Here is a 16,398-nt window from a genome sequence, read left to right on the forward strand (position 1 = left end):
CCTGACCCTGCTTACCTTTCAAAGTCAGACATTCAGATGCGTTCAGGGTGATATGGTGGTAGACCGAGGCTGTACTCCAATTTGGGTGTGGTCTGTCTGCTTCAGAGCCCCAGTTAGGGTGACTGGTAAGTGGATGAAATGTGGGGATTGTGGTGCCGAGTTGGTGGAGTCGCTAGGGCACAATAGTAAAGGCACGGGAATGAAAGACTGGGGATGGGGCGGAAAATCTGTGTTTGACTAGTATAAGGCAGTAGGTAGGACCACCTGAAATAAACTCAAGATGGTTTTTTGGTTTGGGTTTTTGGTTTTTTTAAGAACGTGATATCTTCTCACCCACAGCAATTAATGATCTGAGGCAATGGCTGTTTTCCTGAGAACTACTTAGCTTGGCTTCTTTTTCTCTGAGCTGCCAAAGGCTGGAAGAGTAGTTGACTGGCTAAGCTGTGACTGGCTGCAGGCCATGAGTGGGACTCCTTTTAGCAGCTGGAAATAAAGGGTCTGAAGACTCCAAGGACTTCAAGTCCTGCCTCAAATGTGAGAAACCAGTGGGACTGTAGTGAGACCATCAGCTGTCTCCAGAAAGGACTGTGAGAGCTGAGGGTGCACCTGCTTCTCACCAGAGAGTACCTGCAGAGCCAACCTCCTGAAGAAAGCCCACTTCTGTCCAGACCTTCATTCACAGCCTGATGGCGGTGGCAGCAGCCCTGTCAGGACTCCAGGCAGAAGCCAAGTGCCCCATCTGTCTCGATTACCTAAGAGACCCCGTCACCATCGATTGTGGGCACAACTTCTGTCGCTCCTGCATCAAACAGTCCTGGGAAAATCTAGAGGACAGATTCCCTTGCCCTGTCTGTCGTCACCAATGCCAAGAGGGGACCTTCAGGAGCAACACCCAGCTGGGAAGGATGATTGACATTGCCAGGCTACTCCACATCACCCGGAGCAAGAGGAAGAGGAAGGAAGAGATGTCCTTGTGCGAGAAGCACAACCAGGTCCTGACCCTTTTCTGTGAGAAGGACCTAGAGGTGTTGTGTCCCCTGTGCACTCAGCCCCCTGACCACCAGGGCCACCACGTGAGACCCGTAGAGGAGGCCGCCTCTCATCACAGGATGAAGCTCAATGGCTACATCGAGCCTCTGAAGAAGCAAGTGGCAGACGTTCAAAAATTAATAAGCATTCAAAGCACAAAACCCTTGGACCTGAGAGAGGAGGTGGAAAACCATAGGCGGGAATTGTCCTCTGAATTTGAGCACCTGAACCAGTTTCTAGAACGTGAGCAACAGGCTGTTCTCTCAAGGTTAGCTGAGGAAGAGAAGGACATTCAACAGAAACTCAGTGAAAACATAACAGCATTTTCAAACTACGTTTCTACACTCAGTAGTCTGTTAAGTAAGGTAATGGAGGTCAGCATGCAGTCTGAAGTGGAATTGCTATCACACATTAAAACTTTCTACAGCTCTGACAATGGGATTAGCCCATCAGTCTTTTCAATTCATTTAAGGAGAGAAAGCTGCAGTTTTCCTCCCCAGTATTCTGCTCTGCAGAGAATTATAAAGAAATTTAAAGTAGATATAATTCTAGACCCTGAAACAGCACACCCTAACCTGGTTGTCTCTGAGGATAAAAAATGTGTGAGATTTACAAAGAGAAAGCAAAACGTTCCTGATTTTCCTAAAAGATTTACAGTCAACCCAGTTGTCCTCGGTTTTCCATATTTTCATTCCGGCAGGCATTTCTGGGAAGTAGAGGTGGGAGACAAGTCTGAGTGGGCTATTGGCGTTTGCAAAGATTCTCTTCCTGCAAAGGCGAGGAGACCACCATCAGCCCAGCAGGGATGCTGGAGGCTTCAGCTGCAGGATGATGGCTATGATGCACCAGGAGCTGTTCCAAACCCTCCACTGTTGGAAGTGAAAGCCAGAGGCGTCGGCATTTTCCTGGACTGTGAGTTGGGTGAGATCTCATTCTATGACATGACTGATAAATCTCTCATCTGTACTTTCTCTCTCACCGTTACTGGACCTCTTCGGCCTTATTTCCATATCGGACCTAATTCACAACCTCTCCGAATCTGTACAGGAACCGACTGTGAATGAAATCCCCTTGATAGACGAAACCGTTTTACTTTTTTTTTTTAATGGAAAGTGTGTAGGCTATAGTATTAATACACCTTTGAATCTAATTCCTAACTTTTTCTTTCATAGTTTCACCTCTTCCAAGAAGAAACTTTCATTTTGTTTCAGCAACTATAGAAAACAGTGCTAGTAATGTCTTTTCCGCAGGGATTACGTGGATGGACCTTGGCACATTACTAGATATGAGGGTGATTGTTTCAGTTTGTCAGAAAGTGCAGATAGAGTTTCCAAAACAGAACTGGGCTGGCCGGTTGGTCAGCTGGTTAGAGCATGGTGCTGATAACATCAAGGTCCAGGGTTCTTTCCCTGTACTGGCCAGCCGGCAAAAAAAAAAAAAAAAAAAACCAAAAAATGGAACTGGGTAACTTTGTCTCATCTCTATAGAGGTTGAATTGTGCTGTCCCTAACATGACATGTACAAAATTGTCTACTAGGCATGGAGCAGGTTGTAACCCTTAGTTATTATATATACCACAGGGCACAATTGAAAGTGGAGGGGGCACTATAATGAAAGGATAAGCATTTTTAGCTTTTAATGTATCAGGCATTGACAATTTTTTTCTGTTATGCCCAGAAGCCACCTACTGGCAGCACAGTTATTTTTTGGCATGGTAAACTTGTTATGACATTGAAGAGAACTGGAAAGTCTTAATAGACATCACAGATACCATGTCAGAGAATAAAAGATAAATCACTAGGCAGTAAAAATTGTATGGGCATGATGGTGTTTTTATTCAGAATTTTCTTTTCTTTCTTTTTTTTTGGGGGGGGCGTGGTGGCTGGCCTGTATGGGGATCCAAACCCTTGACTTTGGTGTATCAACACCACATTCTACCAAGTGAGCTAACTGGCCAGCCCCAGAATTTTCTTAACAAATATAGCTAACATTTATTGAGCCCTACGTAGATCCCTATGTGGTAGGAGTTGCAGTTTTCATAACAACTATGAGATGTAGATAGTAGGCCATTAAAAAAATTGAATGTAAAATTAAGAAAATAATTTTAGGCAAAGTACCTTTGTTGACATGACAGCAAGTAGACTAACTAGAGGACAGGGGATGCCTTCAATTACTGATAAACCAGCACTATTAAATGGTTTGTCAATGTAATGCTTTATATGTAAATGAGAAGTAATGAGGTGTTATTTTTCCCTCTGATTAAAAAAAGGAGACAACCACACAGGTACATGTTTAAACTCTGGGATGCTTCACTAAATTAACCAGAAGGATCTGGGTTTATACCTAGGTTATGCTAATTTCTGGTGGTGATCTTCAACTCACTTGCAAAATGGAGATAATACTTATTTTGCAAGAAAGTTACAAAGATGAAATCATATTTGTATGTGTGTATACACTAAAGTTAACTTTTGCATCTGTTCCTACTTTAAACAAAACTATGTACCTTTGCCTTTTTTCTGTCTTGTTTATGTTGACATGTTGACAATATTTTCCCTTGTTTTTCTTCCCCAACCTCCAATTTTTCTTTTTTGGTGGCTTGCTAGTGTGGGGATCTGAACCCTTGACCTTGCTGTTAGCACCACAATCTCCCAAGTGAGCTAACCAACCTGCCAGCCTGTCTTTATATTTTTGAAGAAAAGTCTTTTTTGGGTGCCTTATCTGAACGACTTAGAAAAACATTTCTGACTCAGTAAGGGAAATGTAAATATGGCAGGGTATTAGGTGCTATCAGGGAACTGTTAATTCTGTCACATGTGATAATTATGACTCAGGAAATGCTTTATTATTTTTTTTTCTTATACTGAGATGGATACAGCAAATTATTCTTAGAGATTCATAGTAAAATACAAAGGGGTAAAATTGTATTTCTATTAACTGTCCATTAGCATTGTGTGCAAATTGGATCTCAATTGAGCATCTATCAAGTGGGCTCTGTATTAGCTCTATATACACACGCAGTGTAGCTCTATATACACACACAGTGTACTTCATGGAAAGATTAGTATTGTCTTTTACTTCCATTTTCCACCAACTTTTTGAAGTACCCACATTTGTGTATGTGTGTCTAGTACAAGTAAAAATGTGCCTCTTGTGTAATGCCTACTTTTTAATATATGAATTATGTTATCAATTTTTCAGAATTACATTTAGCTTTCCTTCTGTTTACAATAGGACAACTGTTCAGTGGTTATACTAGTAATACAACATACTTACTAAAAATCAAATAATAGCTGTATAAAAAAATTATTAGTGTAACCCTCTCCTGTACTCACCCCATCCATACACACATACACACACATTTCTTCATTTTTTTGTTTTTATTTATTCTTTATTTCATAGTGGTTTCTTGGCATGCATAAAGTAGACACTTACAGTGCTTTTAATATGAACTAATCTGTGATAAGAGCAATTTAGAAATATAGGAAGAAAACATCATAAAAAACATGAAAGCCGGGCCGGCCTGTGGCTCACTTGGGAGAGTGCGGTGCTGATAACACCAAGGCCACGGGTTCGGATCCCATATACGGATGGCCAGTTCGCTCACTGGCTGAGTGTGGTGCTCAGAACACCAAGTCAAGGGTTAAGATCCCCTTACCGGTCATCTTTAAAAAAAAAAAAAAAAACCATGAAAGCCCATTAAGGATCTGGGACCTTAAAAAGAATAGGAAGCCTGAGGGTCTTGAAGCAGGGAGCTCTGTCTCATCGGCTGCATCCCTCAAATTCAGATTAGTGGTCTGAGCTGGAGATATAAATTTAGAAGTCACCAGTAAATACATAGAAATTGAAGCACTGGGAGAAGATAAAACCTACAGAAAGAAAATGAGTGAGAACCGCACTAGTCAGGATTGGCTGAGACGCCTCGGAAAAGACTAAGCAGTGACTGGCCAGGTGGGAGGAAAGCCCATCCGGTGTGGTGGTGAAGCCAGAGTGTTTTTAAACAGACTAGGGTCTGCTCCACCTCAAACTGCTGAGAAGTCCACTGAGGCAAAGTGGAGCTGTGTCCCTTAAATTTAGGGGACGTGCAAGTCTGGGGTGGCTTTTGAAAGAGCAGATCTGGCTAAGGGTCCACAGGGAGTGTAGAAATCTCTTAAGAAGTTTGGCTTTAAAGTGCAGGAGAAAGGGCAGAAGTTGTACAGTCAAGTTTTTATGATTCTTAAACAACTGGTAGATGGTAATCGGAAGGATACAGTAGAGAGAAGAGGGGTTAACCTGTACCCTAAGACAGCAGTTCTCAAAGTGGTCTGAGGACTCAGGAAATCACTGAAGTCAAAACTACTTTCATGATAACAGTGAGACATTACTTGCAAGTTAATACGTAATGGCTTATTATTTTTTAAGTGACATAGAATTTTTATCAGTTTTAATTCCTTTTTAAAAAATTTTTTTAGCAGCTCGCTAGTACATGGATCTGCACCCTTGACCTTGGTGTTATCAGCACTGTGCTCTAACCAACCAAACTAACCAGCCAGCCCTCAGTTTTAGTTTCTAATAGCAACTATCAATAAAGATTACCCCCATAAACAAAAGCTTTTGGGGTCCTCAGTAATTTTTAACGGTGTGAAGAGGTCCTGACATTAAAAAGTGAGAACCACTGTGGTAAAGTTCCAGAAGGAAAGTGATGGAATACAGACTACAAGAGGAATGTTTGGCTTTCACCTGCAGAGAGGTAATTCTTGGAACAGATCTTATCAATTCATTGTAGGAGGCTGAGGGATTTCCCATCTGATGACCTCTATTTCTTTTTTTTTATTGTAATACATATTCAGCTGAAATGTTTATTTCTTGGCAAAAGTTACTACAAAACATTAAAAATTTTGTAGGTTCTGGTTTCTTTTGGGGGGCAGTGCTGGCCAATATGGTGATCTGAACCTTTGACTCTGGTGTTACAAGGCTGCACTCTGGTTTCAAGTCCCGTTTAGAAAGTCATTTCCTATACGAAGATTGTAAAAATGGTTCCCAATATTATCTTTGCACTTTTTTGAAATAAAACTATATAATGAATACATGCTCCTAAAATAAAAAATCAAAACTCATAGCAATATATAATTTAGAATATGAAAGACTTCCTCCAAAAGAAATCATTCAGTCTGCCTAACAATTTGGTATGTATCATTCACCAACTTTTTTTTTTTTGGCACATGTACCGGCCAGCTGCCAAAAAAAAAAAAAAAAAGTAATAATAATACATAGTTACTGTAAAAACTTTAAATAATATAGAAATAGAATAAAGTCAAAAATTCTTTAATTTTATTTTCTTCTTGTCCAGTCCCTCCCCATCTGATTCTCTTACTCCATAGCCACATATCCTTTCCAGTGTGAATTACTAAGTTTGTAGTGTATTCTTCTTGACCTACATCTATCCATTTACACACACACACACCACTTTTAACCTAAGTGAGATGTCATGATATTAAACACATATTCAACAACCTGCTTTTTTCACTTAACAATATATTAGAGGCATTATTTCATGTTGGTATATAAGAGGGGTCTTCAAAAAAGTTCACGGATAGGTTTGTATTACCTTTCAATTTCCACAAACTTTTTGAAGGACCCTCATATATATCTACATTATTTTTTTAAATGCTGCAGAGCATTTCATGCCAGGAGTCCATCATATCTTTAAGATTTATTCACCTATTGAATCTATATGGTATTTCATATGCTCAATATTAAACTAATGGAGTAAACCTTCACTCACATAACTTTTTCACATACGAATGTAGGAAGGATTGTTGGAGTCAGAGTTATTTGGTGTATTTACCACTAAATATGTGGTTCCCAAGTGCCCATGATTGCCATATCCAAGTGTCTATTTGTACACTCCTGCCAAAATTGGATACAACCAATCTTATCACTCTTGCCGCTGATTTGCAAAAATACCCTGTTTAACTTGAATTTCCCTCATGAATAACGAGGTGGCACATCTTTTCACATAGTTTTGGCCACTGTGTTTCTACGAACTGCATGTATTTATCCTCTTCTTACTTTTCTTTGCTTCCCTTTTTAAATCTGAAATTCAATTAATATTTGAATAGGCATAAAAATCAAGTTTCAAAACTCCAAAGGGGCTGGTTGTTTAGCTCACTCGGTTAGAACATGGTGCTGATAGGGCCCAGCCTGTGGCTCACTTGGGAGAGTGTGGTGCTGATAACACCAAGGCCGTGGGTTCGGATCCCTATCTAGAGAGGGCCGGTTAGCTCACTTGGGAGAGAATTGTGCTGACAACACCAAGGTCAGGGGTTCAGATCCCCAGGCCAGCTTCCCAAAACAAACAAACAAAAAAACCCATAAAGCAGAAAGATATATAGTTAAGTCATTCCCAGCCCTGTCTCCTCGCCACCAGGTTCCCCAAACTAGAGGAAACCAAAATTTCTAGTTTTTATAGTTTTAGAGACAGTTAATGTGTATATTGTATAAGTATCTTTTCTTTTTTTACCCAAATAGTAACACTATCCAGTTAGTACCCTCCTCTTTTTTTTTGGCACTGGCAGGTTTGGTGATCTGAACCCTTGACCTTGCTGTTATGATACTAGGCTCTAACCAACTGAGCTAACCGGCCAGCCCTGCCTTGTACTTTCTGATGGTGTTATTTAACCAATCCTCTATGGATGGACATTTAATTTGTATTCTTATTCTGGCTATTACAAATTCAAGGGTACTTGAAAAAGTTCATGAAAAGATTCATAATATTTTTTAATTCTATTTCTATATGAACATTTTGAAGTACCCTCATAATCATACAATTAATACTTTAGGACAGGTGGGAGTATATTCCTAGGATAAATTCCTGGAAGTGTAATTATAGGTCAAAGAACATAATGCATTTGTGATTTTAACATATACTGTATTTCCAAATTTGCCCTCCAGAGAGGTCACCAATTTATACATCCCAGTAGGACACAGGACAGTGCTTCTTTCCCACAGAGTATTAACATTTTTCATCTATCTGGTTTGCTATCTTGTTATATAGGTCAATTAGCATTTTTCTTACCATAATTGAGATTTATCATCTTCTCATAGGCTCACAAACCATTTCTGTTTCCTTTTCTGTGAACTGTTTATATGCTTACATACTTGGCCTTTTTGGAGGCAATTGTTCTTTCTTTTCTTGTTTTTGGTGGCTGGCCAGTACAGGGAAAGAACCCTGGACCTTGGACATCTTGATCTTGGACTTCCCAGCCTCCAGAATTCTGAGAAATAAATTTTGCGTTGTTTATGAGAAAAAAAAAAAGTTTATGGAAAAATTGAATTAAAAGATAATACAATTCCTTCCAGGAACTTTTTGAAGACTCTTCATATAGCTCCTAGGTTTTTTGTCTTTTTAAAGAAAGTCTCTCCTAGATTAATGCTTTTATTATTTTAATTGATTGTTTTAAATTTTTATAGTCTTGAAGTGCTGATTATCAAGCTGTGATCTCTCAGCTTCAAGCCCATCCTTATATATTCTGCTTTGTGATGCTGGGCCTGGGATTCTGCAAACTACTTTTCTACTTTGCCAGCTGGCTCCCTGCTGGGCTCTGCCAGTGGGAGGCAGGAGAGGAATACTGGAAGGGTAAAGGAGGAAGAAGGGACTTGATCTTTTCTGTTTGTTTCTTGTTCCTTTCATCACTGTAGTCAACATCACTGTAATAATGGGTCTTCAACCAGTTGCAACTTTGTTCTGAAGCAGCAATTGTTTCCATTTTGCAGTTTTCCCAACTCTTGCAGAAGCAGTCCCATTGACCCATTTTGGAGATGCCAGCCAGTTAGCACCCAACCTGTCTGCCCCTCCAGAGGTTGGACCTCCAGCTCAGTGGCGTCATCTCCAACCTTCTATATTTTAATAATCCCCACTCCTTGCCTTTGTTTCCCCAGACCTATGGGTAGTAACTGGTAGTATCTGACTCTTGCAGTTATTCCCGTGTGATATATCAGTATCCCCTTTCTGCCCTTTTATTATTGAGTACCCAATTAACAATTCTTTATATTAAATTCTCTCTGTTAATATATCTGGCATGGTTTCTGTTTCCTGCCTTGACCTTGAGTGTTACTGTTGAATTCGCCAATCTTTTCCTTAGAATTTAAGCAAGTTGTGACATACTTTTATGTTGGAATTTCACAGAGGCCAGTTTCCCCCTCTTTAAATGGCTAATCACCCTAACAGCATTTAATATCTAATCATCTTTTCCCTACTGATTTTGTTTAAAAGACCTTTTGATACATGAAACTTTAAAATTTTTGTGTAGGCAAACTTATCAATTCATCTTTCATGATTTTTTTTCCCTTTGCTCTTACACTTTGAAAAGTCCTTTCTACCCAGAGGTTAGACATATAATCATGTCTATTTTCTTTTGGTGCTCTTGTGCTGTACCATACTGCCTCATTTAGGACAGTGGTTTTCAAACTTTTAAAAATTTGAACCTATTGTTAAGATGTATTTTGCTTTGTCAATGAGCATACATTTACATGTTTCTATAAAATTGAAACAAAAATTTCACAAAACAATATTTCTGGCAAAGATTTTAACTACTTACAGAAGATCCCTCAAATTTCCCAGCTCCTTTACAGTTCTGGCCAGAAAGATAAGCAGAAATGCTGTCTGAGACTTTCAAGAAGTCTCCTTAAATGGAATGGCCATGCCCTTCTCCTTCCTTTTCTTTTACTTGCTGACTGAGATGTGGGTGTGATGACTGGAGCTAGAACAGCTATGGTGAAGAATGAGGTGACCTTAAGAATGGAACAACAAGGCAGAAGCAGCCTGAGGATTTGAGGAATTTCTGAAGCAGAGCCACTGATGTCATTTCTCGACTTTAATGTGAGAAATTAAGTTGTTATTTTGTGTTTTGCTGTTACTCCCAGACAGACTTAATTCTTACAAATACATATTTTGTAGGGTTTATGTCAATTTATACTTCCACCAACTATATGTGAGAGTGCTGTTTCTCCACAGCCTCACCAACAGATATATTGTCAAACTTCTGAATTTCGATAATCTTAAAAATGGGAAAAAATAGTTTACTTTTAATTTCCCTTTCTCTTGTTATGAATCAGATTGAACATCTTTTAGTATATAGAAGTGTCATTTGTATTTCTTTTTCTGTAAACTGACAGGAAGCAAATATTTTTGTTGATCATTTTTTTGTTTGTTTCTAGTAGTTCTTTATATATTAGGAAAATTAATTCTTTATGTTATATGAGCTGCCAATTTTTTTTCCAAGTTTGTCATTTTTCTTTCGACTTCACTTTTTTTTGGTCATGCAGAAAATATTTAAAAGTTTTGGCAAAAGCCTATAACCAAATTTTTGAAACAGTTTCCCCCTGGCATTTATATTTAAATCCTAGTAGAAGTCCAGAGTCATGCAATAATCCACCCAATTTGTTGTCTGGGACTTTTATGGATTTGTTTTTTAAATATACATCTTTGAATTTAATATGTGAAGTATAGATCCAACTTTACCTTTTTCCAAATGGCTCCCTATTTGTTTAAACCATTTAGCATTGTGCCACTGATATGAGATGTTGCCTTTATAATGTACAAAGTTCTTGTATTTATTTAGGTTTATTTCTGGACTTTGTATTTTGTTTTGTATTGATTTTTCTATTCATATGCCAAAACCACATTTAAATTGTTGAGGGTTTATAATGTTTCCTTATCTAATAGTGCTGGTCCTCACTCATTCCTTTTCTTTTTTTCTTTTTAAAAGTTTTCTTGGCTATTCTTTTCTTTTCTTTCTTTCTTTCTTTCTTTTTCTTTTTCTTTTTTTTTTTGGTGGCTGGGCAGTACAGGGATTGATCCCTGGACCTTGCTGTTACCAGCACCATTCTCTAACCAACTGATTCTTGGCTATTCTTGTTTGTTTAATTTTTTATGCACAATTTGACCCCATGTCTTGAAAAAAGCCCTGTTGATATATTTATTGGTATCCCAATCAATTTACCAATTAATTTAGAGAGAATTGACAGCTTTAGGAAGTTGAATATTCTAATCCAGTCATAGGAATCTTATCTGTTTTGATTGCTACTTTAAATGGGACCTTCTTTTCCATCCTATCTTCCAAATGGTTGTTTGCGTAAAATGAAGACTATTGATTTCTGAATGTTAATTTTATACCTCCTTGACCTTTCTGAATTCTACTATTGTTTGTAATAATTTCTTAGTTGATTTTTTTTGAGATATACAATCATATCTGCAAATAAAAATAATTTTGCTTCCTCATTTCGAGTTCTTATTTCTTAAACTGATATTGTGACATAACGGTGGTGGTACTCCTGGCCTGGCTGGTCTCTCTTCTTCCTGTCTTTTTTCCAAGCCTGAACTGGCAGCCTTCCTGGCCATTCTGAGTGTTACCCAATACCCTTTCAATAAATTCCTTTTCACTTAAAGTCAGAACTGGTTTATTGTTACTTTGAGAAGCCTGACAAAAAGTTCATTTTGCACAAACAAGGCCCACTACATTCTCAATACTGATATCTGTTGCCGTTTATTGAAGGTCTACTGTGTACCAGGCAGTGTGCCAAGTAATTTGCATATGTCATATCAATTCCCAGGGAATGTACTCTCAGTTTTTGTACTGGTTATAGTACCAAACTTGAACTCATCCTTTTCACCTTTCTTTAAGGACACTTTTGGCTTTTTGTGTTAGCAGTAGCTTTACAATGTAAGGTAAGAGCCAGTTTAATATGCTTATCTTTTTATTGTTTGCCTTGACATTATAAAATCAATTTTATTTGGTTAACAGAGTTTCAGGTTTTTTTTTAGCAGTGGTACCTTATTCCCAAAGCAAATGTTAAGTGGAAGCCCATATAAAAAACATTTTAAAGAGCAGCTGCAAAGGTTAGTTGTATTGTGTAGGAGTAAGTTACTTAATCTAGAATCTTGTGATGCTTCTGAGCATAGACAAAAAGAAGTTGTTCAGATGAAATATAGACATTTCTGGACACAGATCTTGGTGGCTATTATGCATTGAATTGTGTCCCCCCCAAAACAAATGTTGAAGTTATAACCCCTAGTACCTCAGAAGGTGACCTTATTTGGATATAAGGTCTTTACAGAGGTAGTTAAGTTTAAATGAGTTCATTAAGGCAGCCTTAATCCAATATGACTGGTGTCCATATAAAAAGAGGATATTTAAGGCTGGCCAATTAGCTCAGTTGGTTAGAATGTGGTGCTGACAACACCAAGGTCCAGGGTTCGATCTGTGTAGCAGCCAGCAAACACAACAAACAAAATTAAGAAGAGGAAATTTGGACACAGATATAGACACACACAGAGGGAAAACAATGTGAAGACACAGTGAGAACACCATCTACAAGCCAAGGAATGTCAAAGGCCACTAGACGCTAGAAGACAGGCATGGAACAGATTCTCCCTCAGAGCCCTTAGAAGAAACCAATTTCTATATTTCCACAACTGGGAGCCAATAAATGTTTGTTATTGAGGCCACTCAGTTTGTGGTACTTTGTTATGGTAACCCCAGAAAACTAATACAGTGGATTATGTGGCCAATTGACAGAGTTTTGGAAGTGGAATGTCCTACACATTCCACAATGTGTTTTCACTGTAAATAATGTTTTTCTGGCATGGGTCAGGACCCTGATTAGTTACATGCTTGCTATTTATCAAACGTCTCTTCTGTCTCAGCTAAGCAGACAATCCTTCTAATTGTTAAGTTCATCACATAGAGTTGAAAAAGCCTGTCTTTTTAAAAAAAATTTTTATCAAATCATAATTGAGCATACATATTTTGGGGGTTCAACATGGACATATGCTGATCAAATCAATATTACTAGCATATATATTGTTACAAATCGTACTTATTCTTTACGCCCCTTGTCCAATCTCTCTCCATCCCCTTCTCTCTCCCCCCTCCCCCCTCTAATTACCCTAGATTTCTTCTCTCCTTCTGAAAGTGTAGTGGTTACTCTGTTGATTTGTTGTCTAGATGATCTGTCTAATGCTGAGAGGTGTGTTCAGGTCCCCCAATATTACTGTAGAGCAGATGCTTCTTCTGTCACTCTGGAATGAGCTTTGTGGAGAGAGACATCCTCTTCTTTCCTTTATCTCTGCTGGTGACTCTCCTTGTGTCAATGCACTCCAGTGGCTGGCAGACCATCTACACGGTGGTTGTGGCGTCTAGTGGTAGCTGTGGTTATTGTGGTGGCTGTGGTAGGCATGCTCCTTACCTAGTTGTTGGTGGTGATCATGGTGTGCTTGGTTGTGGGAGGGGTTCCATTCCCCGGATCCCAACCTCAGGACCCTGGGTGGGCCCCATGGTGCTGGTGGTGTGCCTGGTTGTCCCCCCTTTCTGGATTGGTAGACCAGGGGACCTCTGGTCCTTCTAAATGTTATAGGTGTTCTTTGGTGAGATGAGACCATTACTAGTTAATATCAAACTTTGTCTCTGATTGTGGGTACTCTGTTTTTTCTTTCAGTTCTCTGTCTGATTATTTGCTGTTCTCACCACTTAAACTCTGAACTGGAACTCATTTGTTGTCCTTTGCTTACTTCAAAAGTGGGGGAACTTCCTGTGGAGACCAGTACTTGAGCTCTGTGGATGAGCTAAATTGCTGCTTTGCTGTTTATTCCCTGGGGAAGGCTTTTTGTGCAGGTCAGGTTTTAATGGTTGACTTCATAGGACTTCTGGATTTAGTGAAATCCAATGCACCTGGGTTGTGTAGACACACTGGTATGGGCCTGAGTCTTTTCATCAAACTGCAACCCATGCAATTCTATATTCCTGACCAGTCTCCTCTGAGTGGTCCTATACTGACTGGGGGTCAGATCAGCTGTCCTTGCTGTGCCCCAGTGTTCTCCCAGAGGTCCCCTCTCCCCCACCGCCTGTGCTGCAAACACTGACCATGGGACGGGCTGTACACCGGTCCCTTGAGATGACTCACGGGCCTCTGAATGGCTCCTTTTTTTCAGTTGTTGGGGTTCCTCGCTCCTATGTGTGTCCACTGGAACCCTATTACTGGTCTTGCTGGCCAGAGGGCCATCGACACCCTCTTCTCCCTTGCTGCCTCCAAGCAACTTCATCTGAAGGGCACAGCAGCAGCTTTTGCCAGCTCCTGCTCTGTGTATTTAGCAGCTCCAGCCTGGAAGTGGCCAGGATTCGAAATGGTCCAAGAGGTTTTTCTTTTCTCTCATCGTGGCTTTTCTGGCCTTCATGCACTCTATAGGTCTCTCCTCCTCTTCCCCTGAGCTCTAGCAGGTCAGCTTGGCTGTCATTGCTTTTTAATAGTCATAAATTAGTTGATTTGTGGGAGAGGGTGACTCTGAGGGCCGTCTATTCCGCCATCTTGATCAGAAGTCAGCAAAAGCCTATCTTTATGTACACACTTTTCATGTCTTAAACCAGAGGCTGTAAACTGGCAACCTGTTCATAAGAGTTTTTTGTGGCCGCAGTTTTTAAAAAGGGGGAAAAAATGTACATGCTCATTTATTTAATGTACTCATTGTATTTATTTATTTATTTTATTTTGGCGGCTGGCCAGTATGGGATCTGAACCCTTGACCTTGGTATTATAACACTGCTGTAACCAACTGAGCTAACTGGCCAACCCCAAATGTACTTGCTGTATTTAAAGATCAGATTTCTTATAAACATTTCTGGATTTCTGGGTTTGCTTGCAAATGAGAAGATGTGCATTCCTCGTGGCAACAGTTGGCCATTGCTGAGACCTGCCAGCCACAAGTACATCCCTCAGCTCCATAGCCACCAGACCACTTTCTCGGCTGAGTCTGTAATCCATGTCCTACATTTCCTACAGCAAAGAAGGGCTGCTGTTTGCAAGCACCACTATGTAGCAGGTGTTTCCTTGACATCCATTCAACAAATATTTATTGAGGACCTACTGTATGACAGGCACTGCTCTAGGTACTTGAAATATACCAGGAAACAAAACAGACAAAGATCTCATGTGGAGCTTACATATTAGTGGTGGATAGAGGACAGAATCAAATAATAAATATGATACATAAGAAAATCATGTGGTATATAAGAAGGTTATAAGTTCTAAAAATAATATAAATGTAGAGCAAAGAAGGAATTACAAGTTCTGGGAGAAGGTAGGTTGTGATATTAAATGAAGTGGTCAGGGAAGTCCTCCTCGAAAAGATATTTGAGCACACTCAAGGGAGCGGAGGGAGTTAGCTACGTGAATTTATTTGGGAAGAGTGTTTGAGGCAGACAGAAAAGCTAAAGCAAAGGTCCGAAGGCAAGAGCATGTCCCATGTGTTTGAGAAAGGCAAAGAAGCAAGGGCGGCTGCAACAGTGAAAATGGGAAGAGTGCAAGGAGGAGTGCTCAGAGGTCAAGGGGAGCCATGGAAGGGTTTTGAAAAGAGTGACCTGATCTGATGTAGATTTTAAAATAATCACGATGCTGCTCTGCTGATACTAGATTCTAGCAGGAAAAGGAGATGGCAAAAGCAGGGAGACCTGTTCAGAGTGATCGGAAAGTGGCTTAGACCAGGATGGCAGCACAGGAGGTGATGTTAAGTGGTGGAAGTCAGGATGTGTTTGAAGGTAGACTCAACAGAATCTCCTCATGGATTAGATGTGAGATGCGAAAGAAAGAAGCAAGGCCAAAACCCAAAAGTTCTGCCTCGAGTAACTGGAAGGATGGAGTTGCTATTTGAAGGAGCTGCAGGAAGAATAAATTTCAGAGGGTAAATTGGGATTTTGGCTTTGAGTATGTTGACCTTAACATGTATACCTGATATCAAAAGGAAAAGTTGAATGACCTGTTAGATATAAATCAGGAGTTCAGGGGACAAATCTGGCTGGCAATAAACCTTTCTTCTTCTGATTCAATCTCATAGCTTTATATGTAATGCCATAAAATGCCAATGACTCCTAAAAATTTATGGTTATGGGGGATTCGAGGCAAATTGTGGCGGTGTGGCTGTGTTGACAGTGAAGAGCGGGGTTTCTGGTGCTGCCTCATTAATCTCTGATTATGGAGTAGGCATGGTTTTAGTTCCAGAGTTTGGGTCTCCCAGATTCAGACATCATTGCTTTGAACTCCTACCCTCTATATTGAGGCTCAATATCTTTGCCAGCTTTATTAAGTCTCATATCTGGTAAGCTGTAGAGACAAATTTGAATCAAGATCTAAACTCCATACTTGGGGCTCTTTCTTCCGTGTCACCATGCCAGTCTATGCCAAGACTATCTCCCAAAGGCTCATTCTCCTTGCTTTTTTTACCTTCTTTCTAGGCATTTTAATTTCTTAATTTCAGAAATTAATTTAAATTAATTTAATTTTCCACTTAATTTCAGTAGCAGGAATATTAGTCCTGAGAAACTGAAATATTAGGGAAATCCT

At 39.6% G+C, this 16,398-nt stretch overlaps 1 protein-coding gene across 1 annotated transcript; it reads left to right on the forward strand.

Annotated features, from left to right (window-relative positions):
* The first annotated feature begins 686 nt into the window (after positions 1-686).
* LOC134385871 (tripartite motif-containing protein 75-like) lies at positions 687-2,093 on the forward strand. The gene has a single exon (XM_063107544.1). It carries the CDS (start codon positions 687-689, stop codon positions 2,091-2,093), a length of 1,407 nt encoding a protein of 468 aa, XP_062963614.1.
* The last annotated feature ends 14,305 nt before the right edge of the window (positions 2,094-16,398 follow it).

This window comes from Cynocephalus volans, chromosome 9 (assembly GCF_027409185.1).
Source record: "Cynocephalus volans isolate mCynVol1 chromosome 9, mCynVol1.pri, whole genome shotgun sequence".
NCBI classification, from domain to species: domain Eukaryota; kingdom Metazoa; phylum Chordata; class Mammalia; order Dermoptera; family Cynocephalidae; genus Cynocephalus; species Cynocephalus volans.

Excerpts from the sequence above, each read along its gene's own strand:
- LOC134385871 (XM_063107544.1), top strand. The coding sequence starts at position 687 with ATGGCGGTGGCAGCAGCCCTGTCAGGACTCCAGGCAGAAGCCAAGTGC.